Here is a 20,844-nt window from a genome sequence, read left to right on the forward strand (position 1 = left end):
CACCTGATGCATGACAAGGCCGGTAAGCGGCCGACGCTCTCGCGGTGTCTAAGAAAGATTACATGTCAAAAATAAAGTGCCAGAAATATTTGTATTTTAGAGGACATCTTTTCCAGCATCCTTACGACAAGGTACGTGCTTATTTAAGTTGTAATTGTAACTATAATTGTGAAAAGTGGAAACATTACAAAACAAGCGGTTTGTGTAACGGGCTATCTGTTACGCAATTTGCCGGCACCTGTTGCATGACTGGGCCGGCAAGCGGCCGACGCTCTTGCGGTGTCATGCTGCAATAACCTCCCTGTATATATATATATATACACACATGTATGTTTTTTTGGGGGGGTGTGTTGTTTTTATTTTTTTTATTACAGGGAGATAACCAAGGAAACGCACGTACTTCCAAAATAATAAAAAAATGGGTTGTGACGGATTGTCAAGAACAAAATCGAATTTGAACAAGACGTCACAGTATTTTTGTATACCTCTAGCCTGGAAACCCTGTATGTGCATATTTATTGACTATATGGAAATATTAAAATTTAACGATAAACCAAAATTCTCTTTCACTGACAATTTTCCCATATCTTACTCTCAACAATGTTGCATTTCCAGCAGTTGGTAGCCGATTGACTGTTATTTAGTTTCTTCAGTGTATTTCTCCTTTGTATTTCTTTCCACCTCTTGCTGACAGTATACACAGAAAAATTCTGCAAAGTAAGATGATCTGAAATTTTCAACCCTTTTTTTTTTAATACATCGTGAGAGTAAGGCATAACACATCATTTTGAGCATATTTTAAACACACATTCCACAACTTCTTTCCAAATGATATTCACAGTTAAGCAGAACACAGAGTATGAAAGAGCACAAACTGAATACATACTTATGCAACATGAAAGGTAATCAGGTATACTATATGAGCATATGCAATAATAATAATAATAATAATAATAATTAAATTTCCAAAATGCTGCTAAGAGGGCAAGTGAACAGGAAGGTTTGAAAAAGTAAACTTTAAATAGCCAAATGGTCACAGTGCATAAGTTATTGGAAAGGCATACTAAACGATTTGGATATGTCAATTCACCATCCTGCTCTGACCTTCCTCCTATAGATATTCCCTTTGAAGTTACTGCAAAAGTATTGTATACACTAGGAAACCTGCCACAATGAACAATCATACCTGATTGTTCCAACAGGCAACGTTAATCATTTCAAAATTGAGTTAGCACTGTGTGAATCCTTTGAAAACATGATGATTAAAAGAATTTTAAAAGTTTTAAGAGCAAACTATTTCTACTCAAGGCAAATCTATCTTGCATGTAAATCATTCGTGCAGCAGTAAAAACTCTTGATAACAAGTGGGTGCCTATTTTAATTAAATTTTGAAAAAGTCCAGCATTTCTACTCAAAACCTTCAAAATTTGAAACATTAACTAATTGAAGCAGGTCCTGTTTATATTTCTTGAATTTTAATTACAAACATTATGCAAGAAAATGAGTATAAAGAACATCAGTTAATACAATTACATTTTCATACAAAGTTATGGAGTTCTACATAGTATACAGAGTAAAGACTAGCATATATAGCACCAACCTAAGGCAGCATTCTTGCATTCAGATATGTACCTTATAACCAAATTTTTAAATAGATGGTTCCTACACTATCAAAGATGAGAGCCAACTGTAAAATATATAAGCCAAAAATTCATGTAAATAACTATGTATTTCGCTAATTTTATGTACAGTGTGTTATTTTATAACTCACAAGGAGAACACAACTGTTCCACATGAGTGAGGTGAACTATAAATACATGAAAACTTTAAGGGAAGATGTTTTCTTGAGCCTATCATTATAAATGATGATAACTTTCCTTTCTACTTATCTCTACATACATTCTAATTTTAAAAAGCAGAAAAAAAGCACGTTTGGTTACTGCATGAAAAAAAAAGTACAATTCAACACCTTCTCCAATTGTTAGAATGAACTTTAAAGTTCATATATGAGGGTTGACAGATAATAATCCGGACTTTTTATTTCAGAGCCATGATTGCAGTCAGGCAACTGATACTGACATATAGTGGTCTGTATGGTGTCGCCATCCAGTGGAGGAAGTTGTAACCGTCAGCCTCAATTTCCCGCCAAAATATGCAAGATGGCGGAGAAGGAGATCTCAGTGTCAGTGGAACAGCATATAATCATGAAATTTCTTGTGAAAGAGGGTGCAACCACCTCAGACATTTATCGACGACTCGTGGCGATCTTTAAAGATGACACAATGGCATGTTCATCAGTGTTTGAATGGTGTAAACACTTTCGGGAAGGCCTTGAAGACTAGACGCCTCCACCCAAAAAGTTCAGAACACAGCCATCCGCAGGAAAGGTCACGGCATCTGTTTTCTGGGACTACCTTGGCATCGTTCATGTTGATTTCCTACACAAGGGACAAACTGTTAATGCTGCATACTACTTTAACTTGCTTTGTGGCAGTGTTCGCCATGATATTCACAAGAAGAGATCTGGACTGTACACCAAAGGAGTCATTCTGCAACATGAAAATGCACACGGCCACACACCGCCAATCTGACCATCTTCACCATCACAAAACTGGGCTGGGACATACTTCCTCATCCTGCCTAGAGTCCTGACCTCGCACCTAGTGACTTTCATCTGTTTGGCCCCCTGAAGGAGCATTTGGGAGGACAACATTTTGAGGGTGATTATGAGGTTCAGAGTGCAGTTCTCGAGTGGTTCAGGACCCAGTCCAAAGATTTCTTTACTGAGGGAATACGAAAACTCATGGACCATTGGAAGAAATGTGTGGAAGTGTTGGGGGACTATGTTGAAAAATGAAATGCCGACCATTGAAATACATGCCTTCATTGTGGAGAAATAATATCTGTCCGGATTATTATCTTTCAACCCTCGTATTTACACACACACACACACATATTACATATACCAAATCCTAAATGATGATGATGATGATAATAATAATAATATAAAAATAAATTATTTTTTCATGACTAGTTTCTCTTGGAAATAACTTTGCAATGAAAAAAAGAAGTGTTGCATTTCATCATCATATACAAAGTCACTTAAAACAAGTGCAAAAAATTTTAACTGCGATGTGTCTATGCCAGAGAAGCACAATAAAGTTGTACTTTGAAAATAATTCAAAATTCTTCACCCATAATCTTCACATGCAAATTTCTATAACAGCACATATTACTTTTATTATCTTCCACAATCAACAAACACTATGTAATTTTTTTTTACCATGGCATAAAAATGGAAATGATCCATGGATAATGCAAAAGTATTGTGGTATCAGCACGAAGATAGAAATGTGAACTATGAAGATAATACGTACCCACAATCTTGCAGTGCTATGTATCTGCAAATACTTGGGATATCAACTATTTGATATCATTAATTAGCACAATAAAACAGCATGTACACAATCTTAACGCAATAAATTCATATAAACATCACTGTTATCTTACCTGAACTCTTCAGTGACTGAAGTCGACAGTCAACTTCATGTACCAAATGCTTTTTCATCCAATTACAACTATAATTTCTAATCCTCACGTGTATGGGACTCTAACAAATGTAAAATTGTCTAAACACCTATAATCATAGTCTTTATAGTGCATAAGGTTGCCTGCTCTCGAAATGCAAACATCATTATATATTTTCCTTGTAACATCCGTTAAAGGTTCAATTTCAGCTTCTTTACATAAGCTGTCAAAATAGTCCCATTGTAAAGATGCTAATCTGTGTGCATATCTTTTGGGCATGTTCATTTCTAACTTCTTGTGGAAGTCCTTGGCTTCAGCATCTTTCATCTCTCTCTGACTTGGCAATTTGAAGGATTTCTCCAAACTTTTCAGGAAATATTTCACCTGCAAAAGTCATGAAACATTCATAAATGTAAATTTATATAAAGGCGACATAGAGGCAACATGCAGGGTGTCTTCCATTTCATAGAAACAAAATTCCCTGACATTTCCAGGTTTTCCAGAACAAGAACCAAAATTTTCCAGACAATGCCATTAGGGCAGTTCTTGTATTTAAACGTATGTGTATGAAGGTCACTATATTTTAACTAAACATCACACACAGAATCCCACTTAACTAAGTTGTTAGAATATTCACTTCAGATGTTAAAAGTAATAACAAGAAGGGAAACTGAACTGTCTTGTGTGTATCAAGGGTATGTAATACTTGCTACATATTGCAAAGATTCTTGTTATATAAAAAAATCATAACAATATAACATAATAATACATAAAAATATAGTAATACATATATATAATGGGCATTTCATAAATACTTGAGGGGTTACAAATATTTATTGTAAGTAAAGTATTGAACTTACGTTAATGAAACCAGTCCAAAACGAACAAGAAACTCAGGTTTTTTTAACATCTACAATTGTTCAATGTATGCACCACGGGTGACGCAGCATGCATCAACACAACAGTCTACTTCTTGCAACACTCATATCAACATGGGCCTGTTGATAGTGTCCATTGCTGCAATGATATGCTCCCTTAGGACTGCGATATCACGCATCATCAGTGAGACGAATACTCCATCATTCATGAAACCCCACAAAAAAAAAAAAGTCGCACAGTGTCAGGTCCCGTGATCTTGAGGACCAAAACATTGCACAAAACACTGAGTGATATGGGTGATTTGAGTGTCACCTAGCGGCAGGGACATGAACTCTCAGCTTCATGAAACATGCACGCACAAACTGTATGCATTCCTATCATGTTGATGTGTGCTGTGTCACCAATACATTGAACATTTGTAGGTGTTAAAAGAAAATGTTTGAGTTCCCCTACATTCTGGACTGGTTTCATTAACAAAAGTTCAACAGTTTACTTGCAATAAATTTTTGTAACCCCTCAATAATTTATGAAACACCTCACCTAATATTTCCAAACACAACCCAAAAACTGTAACAAAAAAGTGATTAAGCCCCAATAGTGGATTCCTATTAGTTATAAACATAAGCCCTTTCCTAGAGTATTTACTACAAGTATAAAATTTCCACTGTAACTACCGGTAATACACAATATATCAAACTGAAGTATGGGTTGTCCACAATCAAGTTAAAATTTCTTGCTTGACCTATTTTTCTTTGTTCAGAAACCTACTCTTAGTGCACTCCTACAAAAATGTTTGATTTTTCCAGAGAAACAATATATTTCCCTGACATTTCCAGAAAAAGTAAATTCCCTGAATTTTCCAGTATTTCCAGACTGGTAAATATTCTGAACATGTTAAATCAGGCAAGAGTTGACCCTCATGGTAATTGACTTTGATGATATTTTAGAACACAGCTTAGCTATGTTCCAAAACAAACACACGTGAAAGGATTTTGCTGAAATCTGATTATTATGCATTGTGTGAGGGTTGTATAAAAACTAATTTTGGAACATGTTGTCCCAAAAATTCAAATTTCAAGTTTGAACAGCCAAAAAAACATTCCTCAATCAATTTTTTCTCATCTTTGAATATTTTTAACTGAGAAAGTCTTATCATTGTTTTTTCCACATAAGTAAGAAAAGTGAGATTGAAATTTGTGATGCACCAGCAATGAATTAAACTGTAGTGAGCCTGTGATGACACTTCTCATTTGTGTCATGCCAAAGGAAGTAAATACTTACTGTACAGGGTCAACATGATGTTCCACTTGATTATTGACTTATTTATATTATGTTATTATTATTACTAATGTATACATTGCTGTATCCATATTTTTAGCTAGGCTCTTGTGGTGTGAGATACTTGTTTGTGAAAAATGAGTTTATGAACAACCTTCACAAAATATGCAATAATCACATTTTAGCAAAATCTTTTCACATGTGTCTGTTTTGAAGCAAAGCAAAGCTGTGTACCAAATATCATCAAAATTGGTGAGTATGAAGATCAGTTCTGGCCAGATTTAACTATGACTATGTACAGTCTAAGCAAGAAGTATTTGAATTTGATAGCAGCTATACATATACACTACGTGGAAGAAAGTCATTGGACACACCGGTTTCAACTCTGAAACGAACTCCTTGTGGAAAAGAGAGTATATATGGGTATATATACGGCAGCAGGAGGCTTCTCAGATCATTCGCTGATAAAATGACTGACAGGAAAGAGGGATCATAGTAGGCTGCTCCATAGGAGGCATGGGTATACGTAGCATAGCTGATGCCAGACACGTCCCTAAATCAACTGTAGCTTTTGTCATCAAGCAGTGAAAGGAAAAGGGACACTGCAGCAATGCACCACAAAGTGGAAGACCCACGAAATTGGATGACTCTGACAGGAGAGTGCTGAAGAGGGAGATTCAGAAAAACAGGATCCATCCGATGCATTCGATTGCAGAAGAGTTTCATAGTACGACCAATTTGACTGTTTCGACCAAGGAGGTCCATGCACTTGGTTATGGTCGAGCCCTGCCCACAAACCCCTGATAACAAAAAACGTGGTGGGGGCATCATGTTCTGGGGTTGTTTCAGCTGGCATGGCATGGGTCCACTGGTACCGGTGTATGGCTACATGACGTCTGCATCCTACCGAGATATTCTCGACAACTCCATGCTCCCCACTTTGTGGAGTTTCTATGGAAATGAAGAATGTGTGTTCCAGGACAATAATGCGACTTGTCATGTTTCCAGGGCTACCATGGAGTGGTATGCAGAAAATAATGTCACCCAACTGGATTGGCTTGCTCAGAGTCCTGATCTCAACCCTATCAAACATATATGGGACGAACTGGAGTGCCGATTGAGGTCGCGATCGCCTCGCCCTTCTACACTTCCAGGGTTGGTGACTGTACTGCAGGAGGAATGGCAGAATATCTCACTCTGTGTACTACATGACCTTGTGGCCAGTTTACCACGACCAGTGGCTGCTGTTATCACTGCAACAGGTGGACCAACCTCCTATGATTGCAAGAAAACTCATGGTATCCCCTGACACGTTGTGTCCAATGACTTTCTTCCACATAGAATGATAACAGAATGCATGGCATATGCATACAGTATATGCTGGATAAAAGTACAACAGAGTGAAAGAGATATGTGTATCCATACATACATGGTATAGAAGTTTCATATTACTATGTAAGCAAATTTTACACTTTATTTTCTTCATTGAGAAAAGGCAAAAGCAATTTACACAGTTAAAAAAAATATAAACTGAACAATTCATCATGAGCACTTAAAAGTCACAGTGAGCATTCATTCATCACCGTTATTAATTGAGACTGGATCTACAAAGCCACCATGCAATGTGCCTAAACCAGGGATTGATTACAAGGTGAGGTTGTTACTACTATGCCACCAAGGAGGACCAAGACTTCAAATTTATATGAAAACTGGACAAGTTGCTCGTTCAAGTCCTCTTACCATGAATTCTTATAAGGCAAAGACTGTAATTGGAGATAAACTTACAAGCCACTTTTTTTGACCTGTTCAAGGAAGCAACAGGTATAGGACTTCTCCTTCCTCCAATTAACACATCTTCTACAACCTTAAAACACAGTTCCACTACAAACGAAGTGGCATCAAATATTGGATGACTGTGTGCTTCTGCAGTTTGGCAACACCCTTGACCTTGGCTCCCAGTCTACCATCCTGGAACAGTCCAGGAACTATGTTTGTTTAGCCATTATTTGAAATATATTCATTGTTGACTTTTTATTAAATCTCATATTTCAGTAAAGCACAATAGTTATCCTTATCCATGCAACCATTAATGGGAATGTTTTTGGTTACATAGTACATTGAAATCTCAGTTATACGTTTTATGGGGGGGGGGGGGGGACAGAAGCGTTTGTGTATAATGCGCACCCAGGTTTTTGATGGGGAAAAGCAACAAAAATTTTTATCTCGTGTATAATGCGCAGTATAATCCAGGTTCAAGAAATGGCTTTGTTAGTTGTAGGTCATAAAGCTGTTGCTATGCCAATCAAGAGCTAGTGACATCATACCTATTCAATGAGTCACCTATCGCTATGGGGACCAAGAGGAGAATATCCTCTTGTGTAAACAGTAAGTCACCAACCCAAGCCACACCCCCTGTCTCCCTCCTCTGTGTTCAGCACCCGAAAGCTTTCACTCTTTAACCATTATATTTATTCTGTAATAGTAGAAAAGGAGATCAAAATTACATTATGGATTTGCAGTGCTCAGGAAGTTATTTTCTGTTATTTCTCACCCAACAAATACCGCTGATACACATCCCATGTGATGGGAGGTGCATACTCGAATTCTGAACATTACATTACAAAGTGAAAAATCGTGGAAGATGGCCTTTAAACTTTTATGCATGGTTTTGCTTATTTTCTCTTTACTTTTTCTGAAAAAACCTTCAAAATGTATACTTTTTCCATGCCTCTCGTAACATTTATAAGAGGCCTATTCAGGACCCTCAAACTAGCAGTTAGCAGAACAAGAGTTCTTTCATTAAGGCATTTACAAACTCCATACATGTCATATTATTTGGCCAGTATTACATTTTAATTATTATTTTCATTCTCCTTATCTTTTCTTTCATCCAAAGTACCACAAAAATCAGAACGTTCCTTCATTTTGTGATGACCTTTTTTTCAACTGCATTGCACATTACTATTCCCACTTTGATTGGAATACTGTTGCCATATTCAGAAACTACAGAATTCAAGCTTTACAATGATATATAACATGATAGGCTTTCGTAAACATGAAAAAAATTATTCCGAGCACCACAGTTTTTGGGTGCAAAAATTTTCGAAAAAAGTACGCATTATACATGAGTAAATACGGTAACTGAGAAAAACGTATTATTGAAATATAATTAAAATGGTAAAATTAAGTACACAAAGAAAGAAAAGGAGTACTACATATACACCTAAGTTTGCTGTATTGCAAATTTCGGAAAAATTCGAACTTGGGATTTTGCCCGATTCCCCCCTGGACCCTTTAATTGTCGGAAGTTACATAAAATGTTGCTTTTTGTTCATTCTTTCATTTAGAATTTAAATTTTTCAATAAGATGCAGTGGTTGAGCAGTTATAGCCTATTATCTTCAATTTATCCCATAGTAACAGAGGGGAAAAGTGCTTATTTCCAATGGCGCTTGCAGAAAGAAAAAGGCACACAGTGTATGATCGCTGCTTTACTTCAAAACCATTCACACATTAAAAATAAGTCACAGTATCCAATAATTCATTTATCTGCTATTTTATTTTGCATAATAAAAAGTACTGCAACTTCTATCTTCACCAACCGTATTATTTTTAAATATGACAGTAATAAGACCCAGTGGAACTGGCCCCTGCAGGCCACTGTTGACTCCCCCTCCCTTTCTTCAGCTTGTTTGTAATGTTTAAGACAGGATGGGAAGTGTGGTGCCAGTGACCTGTCTGACAGTTTGAAAGATATCAATCTCCGATCTGCTTCAGGAAGATATGACTTGCCGAAGGCAATGCAAAGAACAAAAGCAGGATTATTTAGCACAGGCCAATCTTGTTCAAGGGTGCATAACTACTCCCCTTCTCTCCGATGCAAGGGACAAAAATAGACTTCCAAGTCGAGGGTCTGGTCCCATGGTTGCAGCTGATAAGAAAACCTATATGAAATGGGTAGCAGATGTTATCAGCACGAAAATCTTGAACTCCAAGAGCAGCATTCTTTCGAGCAAGTAGAAACTTATAACTGAAGATCGTATATCGTGAAACGTATAATTGCAATTTCACTGTACTTCTATATATCAGCAGCGCGCATTTTGGGCATGCAAGGTACGAAATGTGTACCCACAGCACAGTAAGAAAAAATGAACCATTTCCTTTCGCCTTCACCGAACATGAAAATTCGACAATTATCGCTCCGAAGCCTTTTTTGCTGCAAGAAATTCCCTTTCCATATGAACACGCTGCTGCCTGCTTTGTGTCGTCTGCCCTCCTGGACGCAGTCCTGAATTATCCCGTTTGTAACTTCGGTGCTGTCTACACTCACCTGATCTGCGTGTCTGCTGATTTCCGTGAGCAAAAGCTGCCGCTTCTCTCTGGTACCCAAGAAATTCGGAAGGCAACCTCATTGGCTCAGATCAGCCCCGACCATGTGTTTGTGTCTGCCCACGCTCGCCCCATCCTACGTTTCCCTGTTCAAACCATAGAGGTCTGGGAAGCCAGGGTACCAAAGATTTTGACAGCATCTTTATTGTTGGCAGTAGTCAATATATATTTTTTTCTGGAATGTTTAGCTTACTCACATTTAGTAGTCACGCGTATATAGACCACTGTGCTGGGTTGTAATAAAAACACATTATAAAAAATGATTGGATGGGTGTTGACTGTTCACCCGACAATATGAATAAATAACAAAACAAGAAACATAAGTAAACACAATGCTACTAATCTTACAAAAGTAAGATTCTAATAAGATATGTATTTTTATGATTGTAGAAAACTTCTTACATCACGTGCCGGCAACATATTTGTTAAAACACTAAAATCACACACTAACAGCATGATAAAAAACACTTCGGAGTTCTTCCAAGCTTTCGACTCCTTCACGCAGTCATCTTCAGGGCTGGTCGAGGACAGACGGAGTAGACGCGGTTGTCGTTGCACTGACGTTACTTCCTGTGTCTGTCGGCAGATGTCCTTGTGGTCTTGCAGTGTTGGTAAGTCTTGTTGAGTTTGGAATGTTGGTTGGAGGAGATGGATTTTTGAGTTTTACTGTGTTGTACCAAGAAGAATAAAGATTTCCGCATAAATTGTCATTGAGATTATTAGTGTTTTTGATCATGTGTACCCCTTCCTTAACGTCCCGTTCTATTTTTCCTTTTGCATGTGCGATAAAGGAAAGGCAATCCTGTGGAAGTTGATGGTTGGTTTCTAAGACGTGTTTGGATAATCTCGAAGAACTTTCTTTTCTGCGTATATATCCTAGGTGGTAGGCGAACCAGTCTTTGATGGGTCTTTTACATCGTCTTATGTATTTTCGGTTGCATGCACATTTGATTCTGTAGATGCCAGAGTTTGTTAAGGGGTCTTTGTCGTACGTTTTGAAGCCTGATAAGTTTTGTCCTATGGATTTTCTGGGTTTATGTTACGTTTTTCCAAGATGCGTCTGAGTTTGGTGGAAAGACCTGGTATAAATGGTATCCCTAACCATACTCGTGGATACTCTTCTTCATTTGTGGGAAGGTGGTTTTTGGTTATTTTCCCGGTTTTTTCTTCTTTTTTCAGGTTCTGGTCAATTACACTGGGGCTGTATCCATTAAGGGAGGCATGTTGTCTTAGGATGTCCAATTTTTCTTGCAGCACTTGGTTGTTGGAACTTAAGTGCATATACGCAGAAAAGAAATTTCTTCGGGATTATCCAAACACGTTTTAGAAACCAACCATCAACTTCCACAGGATTGCCTTTCCTTTATCGCACATGCAAAAGGAAAAATAGAACGGGACGTTAAGGAAGGGGTACACATGATCAAAAACACTAATAATCTCAATGACAATTTATGCGGAAATCTTTATTCTTCTTGGTACAACACAGTAAAACTCAAAAATCCATCTCCTCCAACCAAAATTCCAAACTCAACAAGACTTACCAACACTGCAAGACCACAAGGACATCTGCTGACGGACACAGGAAGTAACGTCAGTGCAACGACAACCGCATCTACTCCGTCTGTCCTCGACCAGCCCTGAAGATGACTCTGTGAAGGAGTCGAAAGCTTGGAAGAACTCCGAAGTGTTTTTTATCGTGCTGTTAGTGTGTGATTTTAGTGTTTTAACAAATATGTATTTTTGTTTGGTCTCATCCCATCCAAATGTAATGCACTAGATTTAGAATTTCCTCCCTACTGTAATGTGTTGATTTTTTTTGTTAAGTAAACCTGAATACTTCAAAAAATACATATTTATGTATGAAGCTGAAATCAGTTTATTTTTGTATTATCTTTGCACATCATGGCATCTAGACTCGAAAAATTCTGTTTTTATTTTCCATATTTGTACATATATTAGGTTTTGGCTCATATTTTACTTATTTTTACATATTATTTCTATATTTCAGGACATTTCTCAACATATACTTCATATTCACACAATAACTCACAAAGTCTGAAGCTCACAAAATCTGAAGCAACATTAAAGAAATGAAAGTTTACAACCTTTTTTATACCCTCCCATTGTGTTGATTACAAGTTTTCTGTCATCTGAACAATAATGTTTTGTTTTTTTTACCTCCCAACTGTTTGCTTTTCCATTTGGAAGAAACTTGAAATTCCTGTTTATTTACAATTGTTGTCAACAGTAGAGAATGAGGGCTCAAGCATCGGCTCCTGCTTGTTACACATGTTATTTTGGCAATGTTGGAAGAGTCTCTCCAGTCAAGCAGCCCATTGCTAACCCCACCCTCGCTACTTAGTTACATGCCTGACAACAGTGCCAGAAGCAACAATTTTGACATGTATGGGATTCGTTTCTGGTTTTTCTTCAAGGCAACCATAGTAATAGTCACAATGCAGAGACTGCATTATATGTAGATTGTGTATTGTATTATATTATTAGAAAGTAGGGATGGGCCGATATGAAATTTTGGCTGATACCGATAAAGTACAGATATAAAATTTACCGATACCGATATTCTACCAATCCGATATAAAATTAGAAATGGTCCTTGAAGAACCTGAAAGGTTCATTGACCTCCTTAATAAATGTGTGTTTCAAGGTGATTGCAGTGCAAAAGAAATTGCATATTTAGATATTTACTTTTTTTAGAAAGTAGGGCATGGAGATTATCCATAAAAATTACAACAAAACGGCAGAATTTTGCACTAAATTATCAGATATTTATCAATATATCAGATCGGTAAAATAATCAATAATTTTACCGATACACAGATATGCCTATAAGGCAGATACCGACAGAGTACCCTTTTAAAAAGTAAATTTTTACAATTTTAAAGTCCATATTTAACTCCTTATTTTGGTGAAAATAACTAAATATGTATATACATATTTAACACATTTTTATTGCATATAAAACCATTCCCTGATGATGAGGACTCAATCATATCAGTTGACCTTGATGACATAAATGGGGTGAAAGATGATACTTGTGCAATCTCTGATGATCTCGCAGGAGGGATAATAAATGAAGCCCATAATGATACCATCACTAGAAATCATTACAAATATTCTTGTCAACTGCTGGAACCAACTGTTGAGCTAGTGCTCTTTCTTACTCTTAAAGAAACTAAAGAATAATTTACGATCATCTATGTTGAAAGATTGACTGACAAGTTTTGGTGTCATTGAAGTTTGACATTACCCAGAACAAAGAAGAATGAATTTCCAACAAAGAAAGCACTCCTTGCCTGACTAGTACTTTGTGATTTCAATATATATGCATGTATTATTATTATCAATGCAGTTAGTTGATAGTAAAATAAATTCATTTAGAAACAAGAGGCAGCAAAGTTTTCACCACTGCTGTCATAATATAAGAATGTCAAAATGAGTATGATATTAGGCACAATTCTCTGTACAGTAATATCTATACACATAAAAAATTAATTTTAAGTTAAATCATACATTACCTGTAAGTGGAATAGTGGAAAAGGGAGAACAGTTGTTGGTATTCCTACAAAGCAGAGAGTTGGAAATTCAATATGGACTAAATGTTGGTACAAAGGTGTTATTCGGCGATCCTCTATTTTCAGACGACAATCTTCTGACAGGAATGAAAAGTTATAATTGTAACCTGTACAGTGAAGAAAACAAACATAAAATTTTACCTTCTTATCAAAAATATTAAAGAAGAAATTAAATTTTACATGAAATTACAAGTATCCCACGAAACTTGCAATAAATTTTATGTTATACAAAATTGTTGCATTTACTATATAAACATTTTATACCTGGGCATTTTTGATTTATGCAAGGCTATTATGCAAATAAAAACTTTCTCTATCATGCGATGAAATAACGTTCTCTTTTTGTAGAATAACAAAAATTCCAGCAGTTCTAGGGTATCGTTCACGCTAATTTTTTTATAATAAAAACTTTGCAATATAATGCATAATTTCAGAGATGTATAACTAAGGGTTCAAAATGGGGCAAAGTCACCAATTTTGTGACAATGATAACTGTAGCAACAGTAGAAGTTTTAAGCTGAAATTCATGTAGCAACTATACCTTGGACAAGTGATCTACTATTGCATTCGAATAAAATCAGTAAAAGCATTTCAAATTCTAATATTTTAAAATCTCCATTTAGTCTATATTTTCAGAGATTAAAAAGTGTGTCCTGCAGCAATTTTAGGACATCACTTAAGCATTACTTTGATAATGTAAATCCTTTAACTGTGGTGTATTGTTGGGGAGGATCAAATGGCCACAGTACAAAGGCAAATCACCAATGTTCTGACCACACCAAATTCTCTAAATTTAGATATTTTGATCTTAAATTTTAATAGCAGCCAAATACTTGGAAGGACTGTTCTGAAAATCATCAAGGCAATTAAATATGGTAAACTTATAACCTATCATAACAAAACTTTGAATGGCATGGTTGATGCATGAAGAATTATTTTTAAAAAGATTTGAAGGTAGTTGATTGAGAAAATAAACAATTACATGAAATCTAACCATCAATAACTGGATTGAAAATGACCTGAAATATATGTGAATATTATTGGTGTTATAATGCTGGTAGACAATCCAAAATAAGAACAAACAAACAAACAAATACACCGACAAAAAGAGACTGTTCAGAAAAAATAGAGAAACTTGTAGCTATGTATATGACAAAGCTAAAGATCAATTACAAAACTAAGCATAGCATTACTTGCACATATATCATCCAAACCACATCCTATTGTCTACTTTATGTTCAAATGTAGGACATATTGAGATTGAGATCTCGTATAAATATAGAAGGTAAAAAAGAGATAATTTTGTTAAGGGATTCTCATGGCAATGAGAATTAATGTGTTGCTCCTCATCATATATATTATCAGAGGAGATATTGCTTCCCATCATTAGGTATATATGTGGCCATGTTCCTTCTTGGTTCCCCTCAACATACAACCTGCTCCACAGTTTCCTATATTCACAATCAGTTCAGAAGCTTAAGCCTGAATCACAAGGAACTGGATCTCCAGTAGGAATGCTCTAGTTGGCGCTGGACTAGCTACCCATTTGCTACTTTTCGCCTCACATGATACTTGCTATCGTACTTGTCGATAGACGAGTGAACATGTAATGGTGGCTGTGTGAGATGTAAACAATGTATCACTTCACATTTTTAAAAGCCGATAACTATTGAACCGAGAGGAATAACGTCTCATATAAAACGTTATTAGGTATAAAACAATGGCACTGCTAAAATACATACTTGATAATGGTTACTGTACACATATGGAACAATATTTTACTTGTTTCAATTGTAAACAAATACCCTGCACTCAGCATAGATGGTGTAATTCATAGCATTTATGCTAGCAAAAATGTTAAAAGGAAATGCTTTCGTCTAAAGCTGGCTTAAAGATGGACGATCAATTTGAAGAATGTTGTGCTTTTATCAAAAATTAAAAAAAGAAAAGTATGGACTAGAGATTGGCTCAGAAAAAAAAAACCGGGTATGCACATCAATATTCATACATGAGATTCCCAGAATTCATTCCCAAATTAAAAAAACCAACAAAAAAACAATAATTTAATACACTTGTAATAATAAGGATTTTCATTTTCAGCTAATTTTATACAAATGCACTGCATGTTATCATCTCGTTGCTAACAAAAACAGCCAACACTCGGGAAAGCACAGACAAACAACTCCCTTTTGCAAAGTCACAGATTATCTTCACATGCCCAAACTTGGCTCCGATTGGCTGTTCAACAGTATCTAGTCGAGGAAAGCTAGTAGCAAGTAGAACATGTCCTATTCCTCAAAACCAGTCAAGCAGTCTGCAAGGCGGCCATGATTTCTACCTAGAAAGTCAGTTCAGCGCCAACAAGGTCATTCCTACTAGAAATCCAGTTCCGTGTGATAGGGGCTTTACTTTACAAATTTAAGTTCTTATCAATTTAGATTCGATTTGAAAAAATTATGTTTTTCCAATGAAAGAGGTGAGTATTGGGAGGGATACATTTTGCCTCTGTCAAACTTTTAATTCATATTCTTAACTTATTTATCCTCTATTTAATCATTTGACACTATAGGTATCATTTTTGTGTCAAGATTAGATCTTTCTCTCCTAACTCATAATTTTGAACTCATCCTTTGAGTCTTGGACACTATTTTGATTATTTATGAAAAACATATCCTTTTTTAAAAAAAATACAGCATCTTTGCATGGCTTTCAAACAGAACAGGTACTCAGAACACAACATCAACAAAACATTAAAACAAGTACTGTCCAAGCAGACAGAGATGCCAGAGATTCCGGACACTCCAGGAAACCCAGACAAAGCTGACCAGAAGATAGCCATCCTTCCTTACATCAGAAATCTCTCTGGAATTATAAGCCGAATTCTCAAGAAACCAAAAAATAAGTTGGAATAACCTTCGCTGCTTCATTTCTCGTGAAATTCTAGCCTGATTTGATATTTCACATCACCCCCTTTCCTTTGAAATTTTTGCGTTGAATTCAATATGGCGTTCAACAATATGCCGGACCTGCGCTTGAAACGCAAAGCTAGAGATATCTCTGTGCCTAACATATTTCTTTCATGACCAGGATAACTCCTTTACATTTTGCAGGGGGTGTTAAAGGACTTTTGACTCGTCATAGTTCATGTAATGAGGCTTTTATCAGTCACATAGTTAAACGTATTATTTTGTATCTTCTGATCCCATTGCAGTCCCAGAATGATTTTTTGATATGTTTTAGAGTATGGCATGAGGGACCAAATATATTTTTTTCACGATTTTTGGTGATGACATGTTTTGAGATATTCAAGGTCAAAAGTCAAGGTCACATGACAAAATTATATTTTTATCGAAAGGTGGGCTTGTTATATATCACTGGAAAGCTTGTTCAATTCCCTGTACAACAAGCTTTATTTGAGCTTTCTAGGCGAAATAGTGGCGGAATTACAGCACATTTAGTATAGCTAAGCGGGCTCAAAAAGGGCAATTTCTGCTAACTTTGACCTTGAATAATTTAACAATTACAAGACGCACGAGACTAAAAATTTTCATAGTTACTAAGTTCCATGCATAGTTTCAACTCCCCAAATTTCATGAAAATTGGGGATGGTCAGGTTGGAATTTGCACATATCTGTGTTGATTTGGCATGGAATGACTCAGATGTAACAGTTGCAAATTACACACCACAGGGTTAGTTTACTTTATATGATATAATTGCTAGATAACAGAACATGCATAAAACACTTACATTAATGCCCCTTTCATTCCTACATTCACTCTCTCATGCATACTTCGGCATTTCAAAATACATCATTAATTTATACAAATTTAGTTTCGGGTGATGTTTAAAAACAGTAGCATTGATTACATCTTTTCTTATTTTTACATTCACATTTCTGTTTCCGGGTATCTTATGTTCAGGTAGGAGCTTAAGCATGGATGAAAACACTACTCCTTTATGCAGGTATAATTGAATGTTATTAGGTTTATCTTTATATTGTTACTTTTGAGGTTAAATTTGATCACCGTTATATAATTACAGCGACAATCTATAGTGTCGGACAATCTGAAGGTTAAGTACTTTGCCTAATTGACTGATTGAAAGTTGTACTCTGATTTACATAGTAAAATTATCGCTTGTACGATCTAATCACCATAATAAGCAATGTCAATGAGTAATTTATACGTAAATATGAGAGTTCATTGGGCGTTTAGTTACGACGGGCGAACGAAGCTTCTCCATTTTCACTCGGTTTACTTTTGTCAGATATGTTTGATGTAATCCTCTTGGAGATGTTGATGCTCTTGGCGGCGTGATGAATGAGATGGCTTCTAGATGGTAAGGCTTCACACTTCTGGATCTCAGAATCTTCAAGGGAGGCAAGAGGGTGAACGGCCCCACGTGAGCTCTTTCTCACTCTCTACTCCTTCGTGATTGTAAACAACCCCAGGCGAACTAAACACAACACTGATTGGTTAGACACACGAGGCAAGTACTTGCAAGTGTGGAAGGTTCCCGAGAGGTTGTGTAAGATAAACTGTGTTTTCCGCTTCCCCGCTTGTCTATTTATGTGCTATTCCAAATGTTCATTATGATACCCTCTCTGTCTAAGCCTTGTTAAATCGTACTCAAAACCATGGCATCCTACCCTTCTATCTTTGCCCGTGTAATTTGAGTTCCTTGACCTATCTCCAGCGACTCCTCAAAGGGAGGCTACCCTCTCGCCGGATCCATTATATTGTCATCAACTCTCGCTCTTTAACCTTTAATATCTCCCTTAATTCACCTCTTATCATGTTGTGTTTTTGGGATTTTGCCGATCAGAATCTGATACTGGGCTGTTTTAAATTTCAATCGAATCAGTTCATTGACTCGAAAGTTGAATTTTTATGTTTTTTTTTACCAGAGGATCGGTCTCTGTCCTCGGTGAAACTGGCTTGTCCTCTGTATTCCACAATGCAACTTTCGGCGAACAGCCACAGTCCAATTCTTTTGATTGCTTATTAGGGTGATTAATCTATTTACCTGACAGTTGGCAAGATTTGATTGTTATAACATTTTAATAATATTCAATTATAACCTCATATGTACACCCAATGTAATAGCTGATAGCTATTTTCAGAACAATAATTGAATATTGTATTTACTGCTGAAATCAAAGCAAGAAAGATTTCTTTCTTCCCTGCCAGATCATCTAACTTAATTCTTTAGCTATGACTTGCTATCAAAGTCTGCTTCTGATTCTGACATTGTGCAGAGTGCTTCATAGAAAAGTGTACTTTATTGGTAATGAATTCAATATCTGGGCTAGATACTTAATTGACAATTATATTTTTCTGGGTAAAAGGCACTTAGACAACTATACATACCTGTACAATATATGAGAACATCAACTACAACAGATGATCCATCAGCCAAGATAAATCCAGTCTCATGTGCTGATGTTACACCATGAACCTCAACAACATTTGAAGGTAGTTCAGATTTGATGTTTTCAGATAGCCTATGACTCAAATATACCTAGAATATAAAAAATAAAATAGTAATTAGAAGGCAATTTAAATAGCTATCAGTTTTTCAATCTAAAACAAAAATTATGTCTGAAAATAACAATGTTAAGCTTTTATGCACATTTTAGTGGCAAATTAATATCAACTGCAATTCCAGACATCCGTGAGAACATTCTACACATTTCAAGGTTAAAGAACAACATAATATGCAGGAAGTTCATTTTGGAATAAGATGGCATACTGGTATTATTGTTGCCTCGTAATCAACGGGTCCAAGGTTCAATACCCAGTGGATGCACACAGTGGTTCAGTTCCTAATAAAGTGAATGATTGATTGATTAGCTTTATTTTACTTTGCTTTTTGTGCCACTTTTGGCTAATTTGCGAAGATAATTTGTGATGATATAATGAAATTGATGAATGGACACTCCCAATCTCACCAAAATAGATTCTGTTCTCAGTTTCTTTCTTGCAATTGTTCGCCATAGAATACCTTCCTTTCGACATGTATCCAAATCAGACACCATGGCTGCTCTGAATATTCACACTCCATCCTTTCGTCGTGATCTAGCTGACATGAAATTTTTATACAAGATAATAAATGGCAAAATCAGAACAGATCTCCTAATCAGTGAATTCACACTTAGGGTACCACAAAAGCTAACACGCAACCTGCAACTCTTCCACAATACAACCACTAAGCTATCCCTTCTACAGCGTTCCTTGTTTTACAGGCTCCCAGAAATCTACAACAAACTTTCCCTGAATGTAGATATTTTCCTTCCAGAACATAATTTTTGTATATTACTGACGAAGAACATGTAAATCTATCCCATCTTGTTATTGTTTTTATCTTTTGTTATTTTTTATTTCTGCTTTATGTTGTTTCAGTGTAAAATGGCCAAATAAGGCTGTATCTGAAACTGTGAGTAAATAAATAAATAAATACAGAAGGTTGTTCAGGATCTCTGGTGACGATTTTGAAAGCTGTTGGCGGCGCTGTTATCAACGGCAGTCCGTCCAAATGGTGCATGCTGAGTCACGTCAGTACCGAGAACGCGTGTGCAGAGTGTTGTGCCATTTACCTACAACAATTCCGAAGAAAATTGAACCATACTGGGAGGGCTACATAACAGCCCTTTCCGATGCTAAATATAGCTATTCGGCAATCAAAGGAATGTGCAAGAAGCGTGGTTTTGTGATATCAAAGAACGGGATCGGTGCGGTATTGAACAAAAAAGGCAAAGGCCGACTGGGCCTAATTCCACAGGGGAAGAAACAGGCAAATCCACGAGCATACACCAGACATAGCGAGAAAAGTGAAGGCCCTTGTGCCAGGTGGTAACTCTGCCCCCCAAAGGAGTATCACACGTAAGTTGGGAATGTCTGTATCAACAGTGAACACCATAATCAAGAAGAACCTGCAACTAGAAATGCGGCATAAGTAGCGAGGTCACAAGCCTCGTCACATTGCGGAACGTCGCACGAACGCTAGAAAGCTCTATGAGACCTATCTTGCAGGGAAAAGATGGAAAAATGTGGTGACATTAGACGAAGTATATGTCTACCTTAGTGACTGTCACAAACCTCGCACGATTTACTACCGCCCTCGCGACAAAAACAATTATCAAACATTGTATCGAGAATGTCAGGAAAGTTTTCCACGG

General features: G+C 36.5%; 1 protein-coding gene across 1 annotated transcript in view; it reads right to left on the reverse strand.

Moving 5' to 3' along the window:
• Nucleotides 1-275: 275 nt before the first annotated feature.
• The window catches only part of LOC145984063 (uncharacterized), a 63,888-nt gene continuing 43,319 nt past the window's right edge, over nt 276-20,844 (reverse strand). Inside the window, exons 5-7 of the mRNA XM_083117441.1 lie at nt 19,037-19,187; nt 13,610-13,773; nt 276-3,912 (exon numbers count right to left, since the gene is read on the reverse strand). Coding sequence (XP_082973567.1) covers nt 3,595-3,912; nt 13,610-13,773; nt 19,037-19,187 — 633 coding nt within the window. The 3' untranslated portion in view covers nt 276-3,594. The remainder of the gene's footprint in view (nt 3,913-13,609; nt 13,774-19,036; nt 19,188-20,844) is intronic.

Source organism: Lepisma saccharinum, chromosome 2 (genome assembly GCF_977018435.1).
Source record: "Lepisma saccharinum chromosome 2, izLepSacc3.1, whole genome shotgun sequence".
NCBI classification, from domain to species: domain Eukaryota; kingdom Metazoa; phylum Arthropoda; class Insecta; order Zygentoma; family Lepismatidae; genus Lepisma; species Lepisma saccharinum.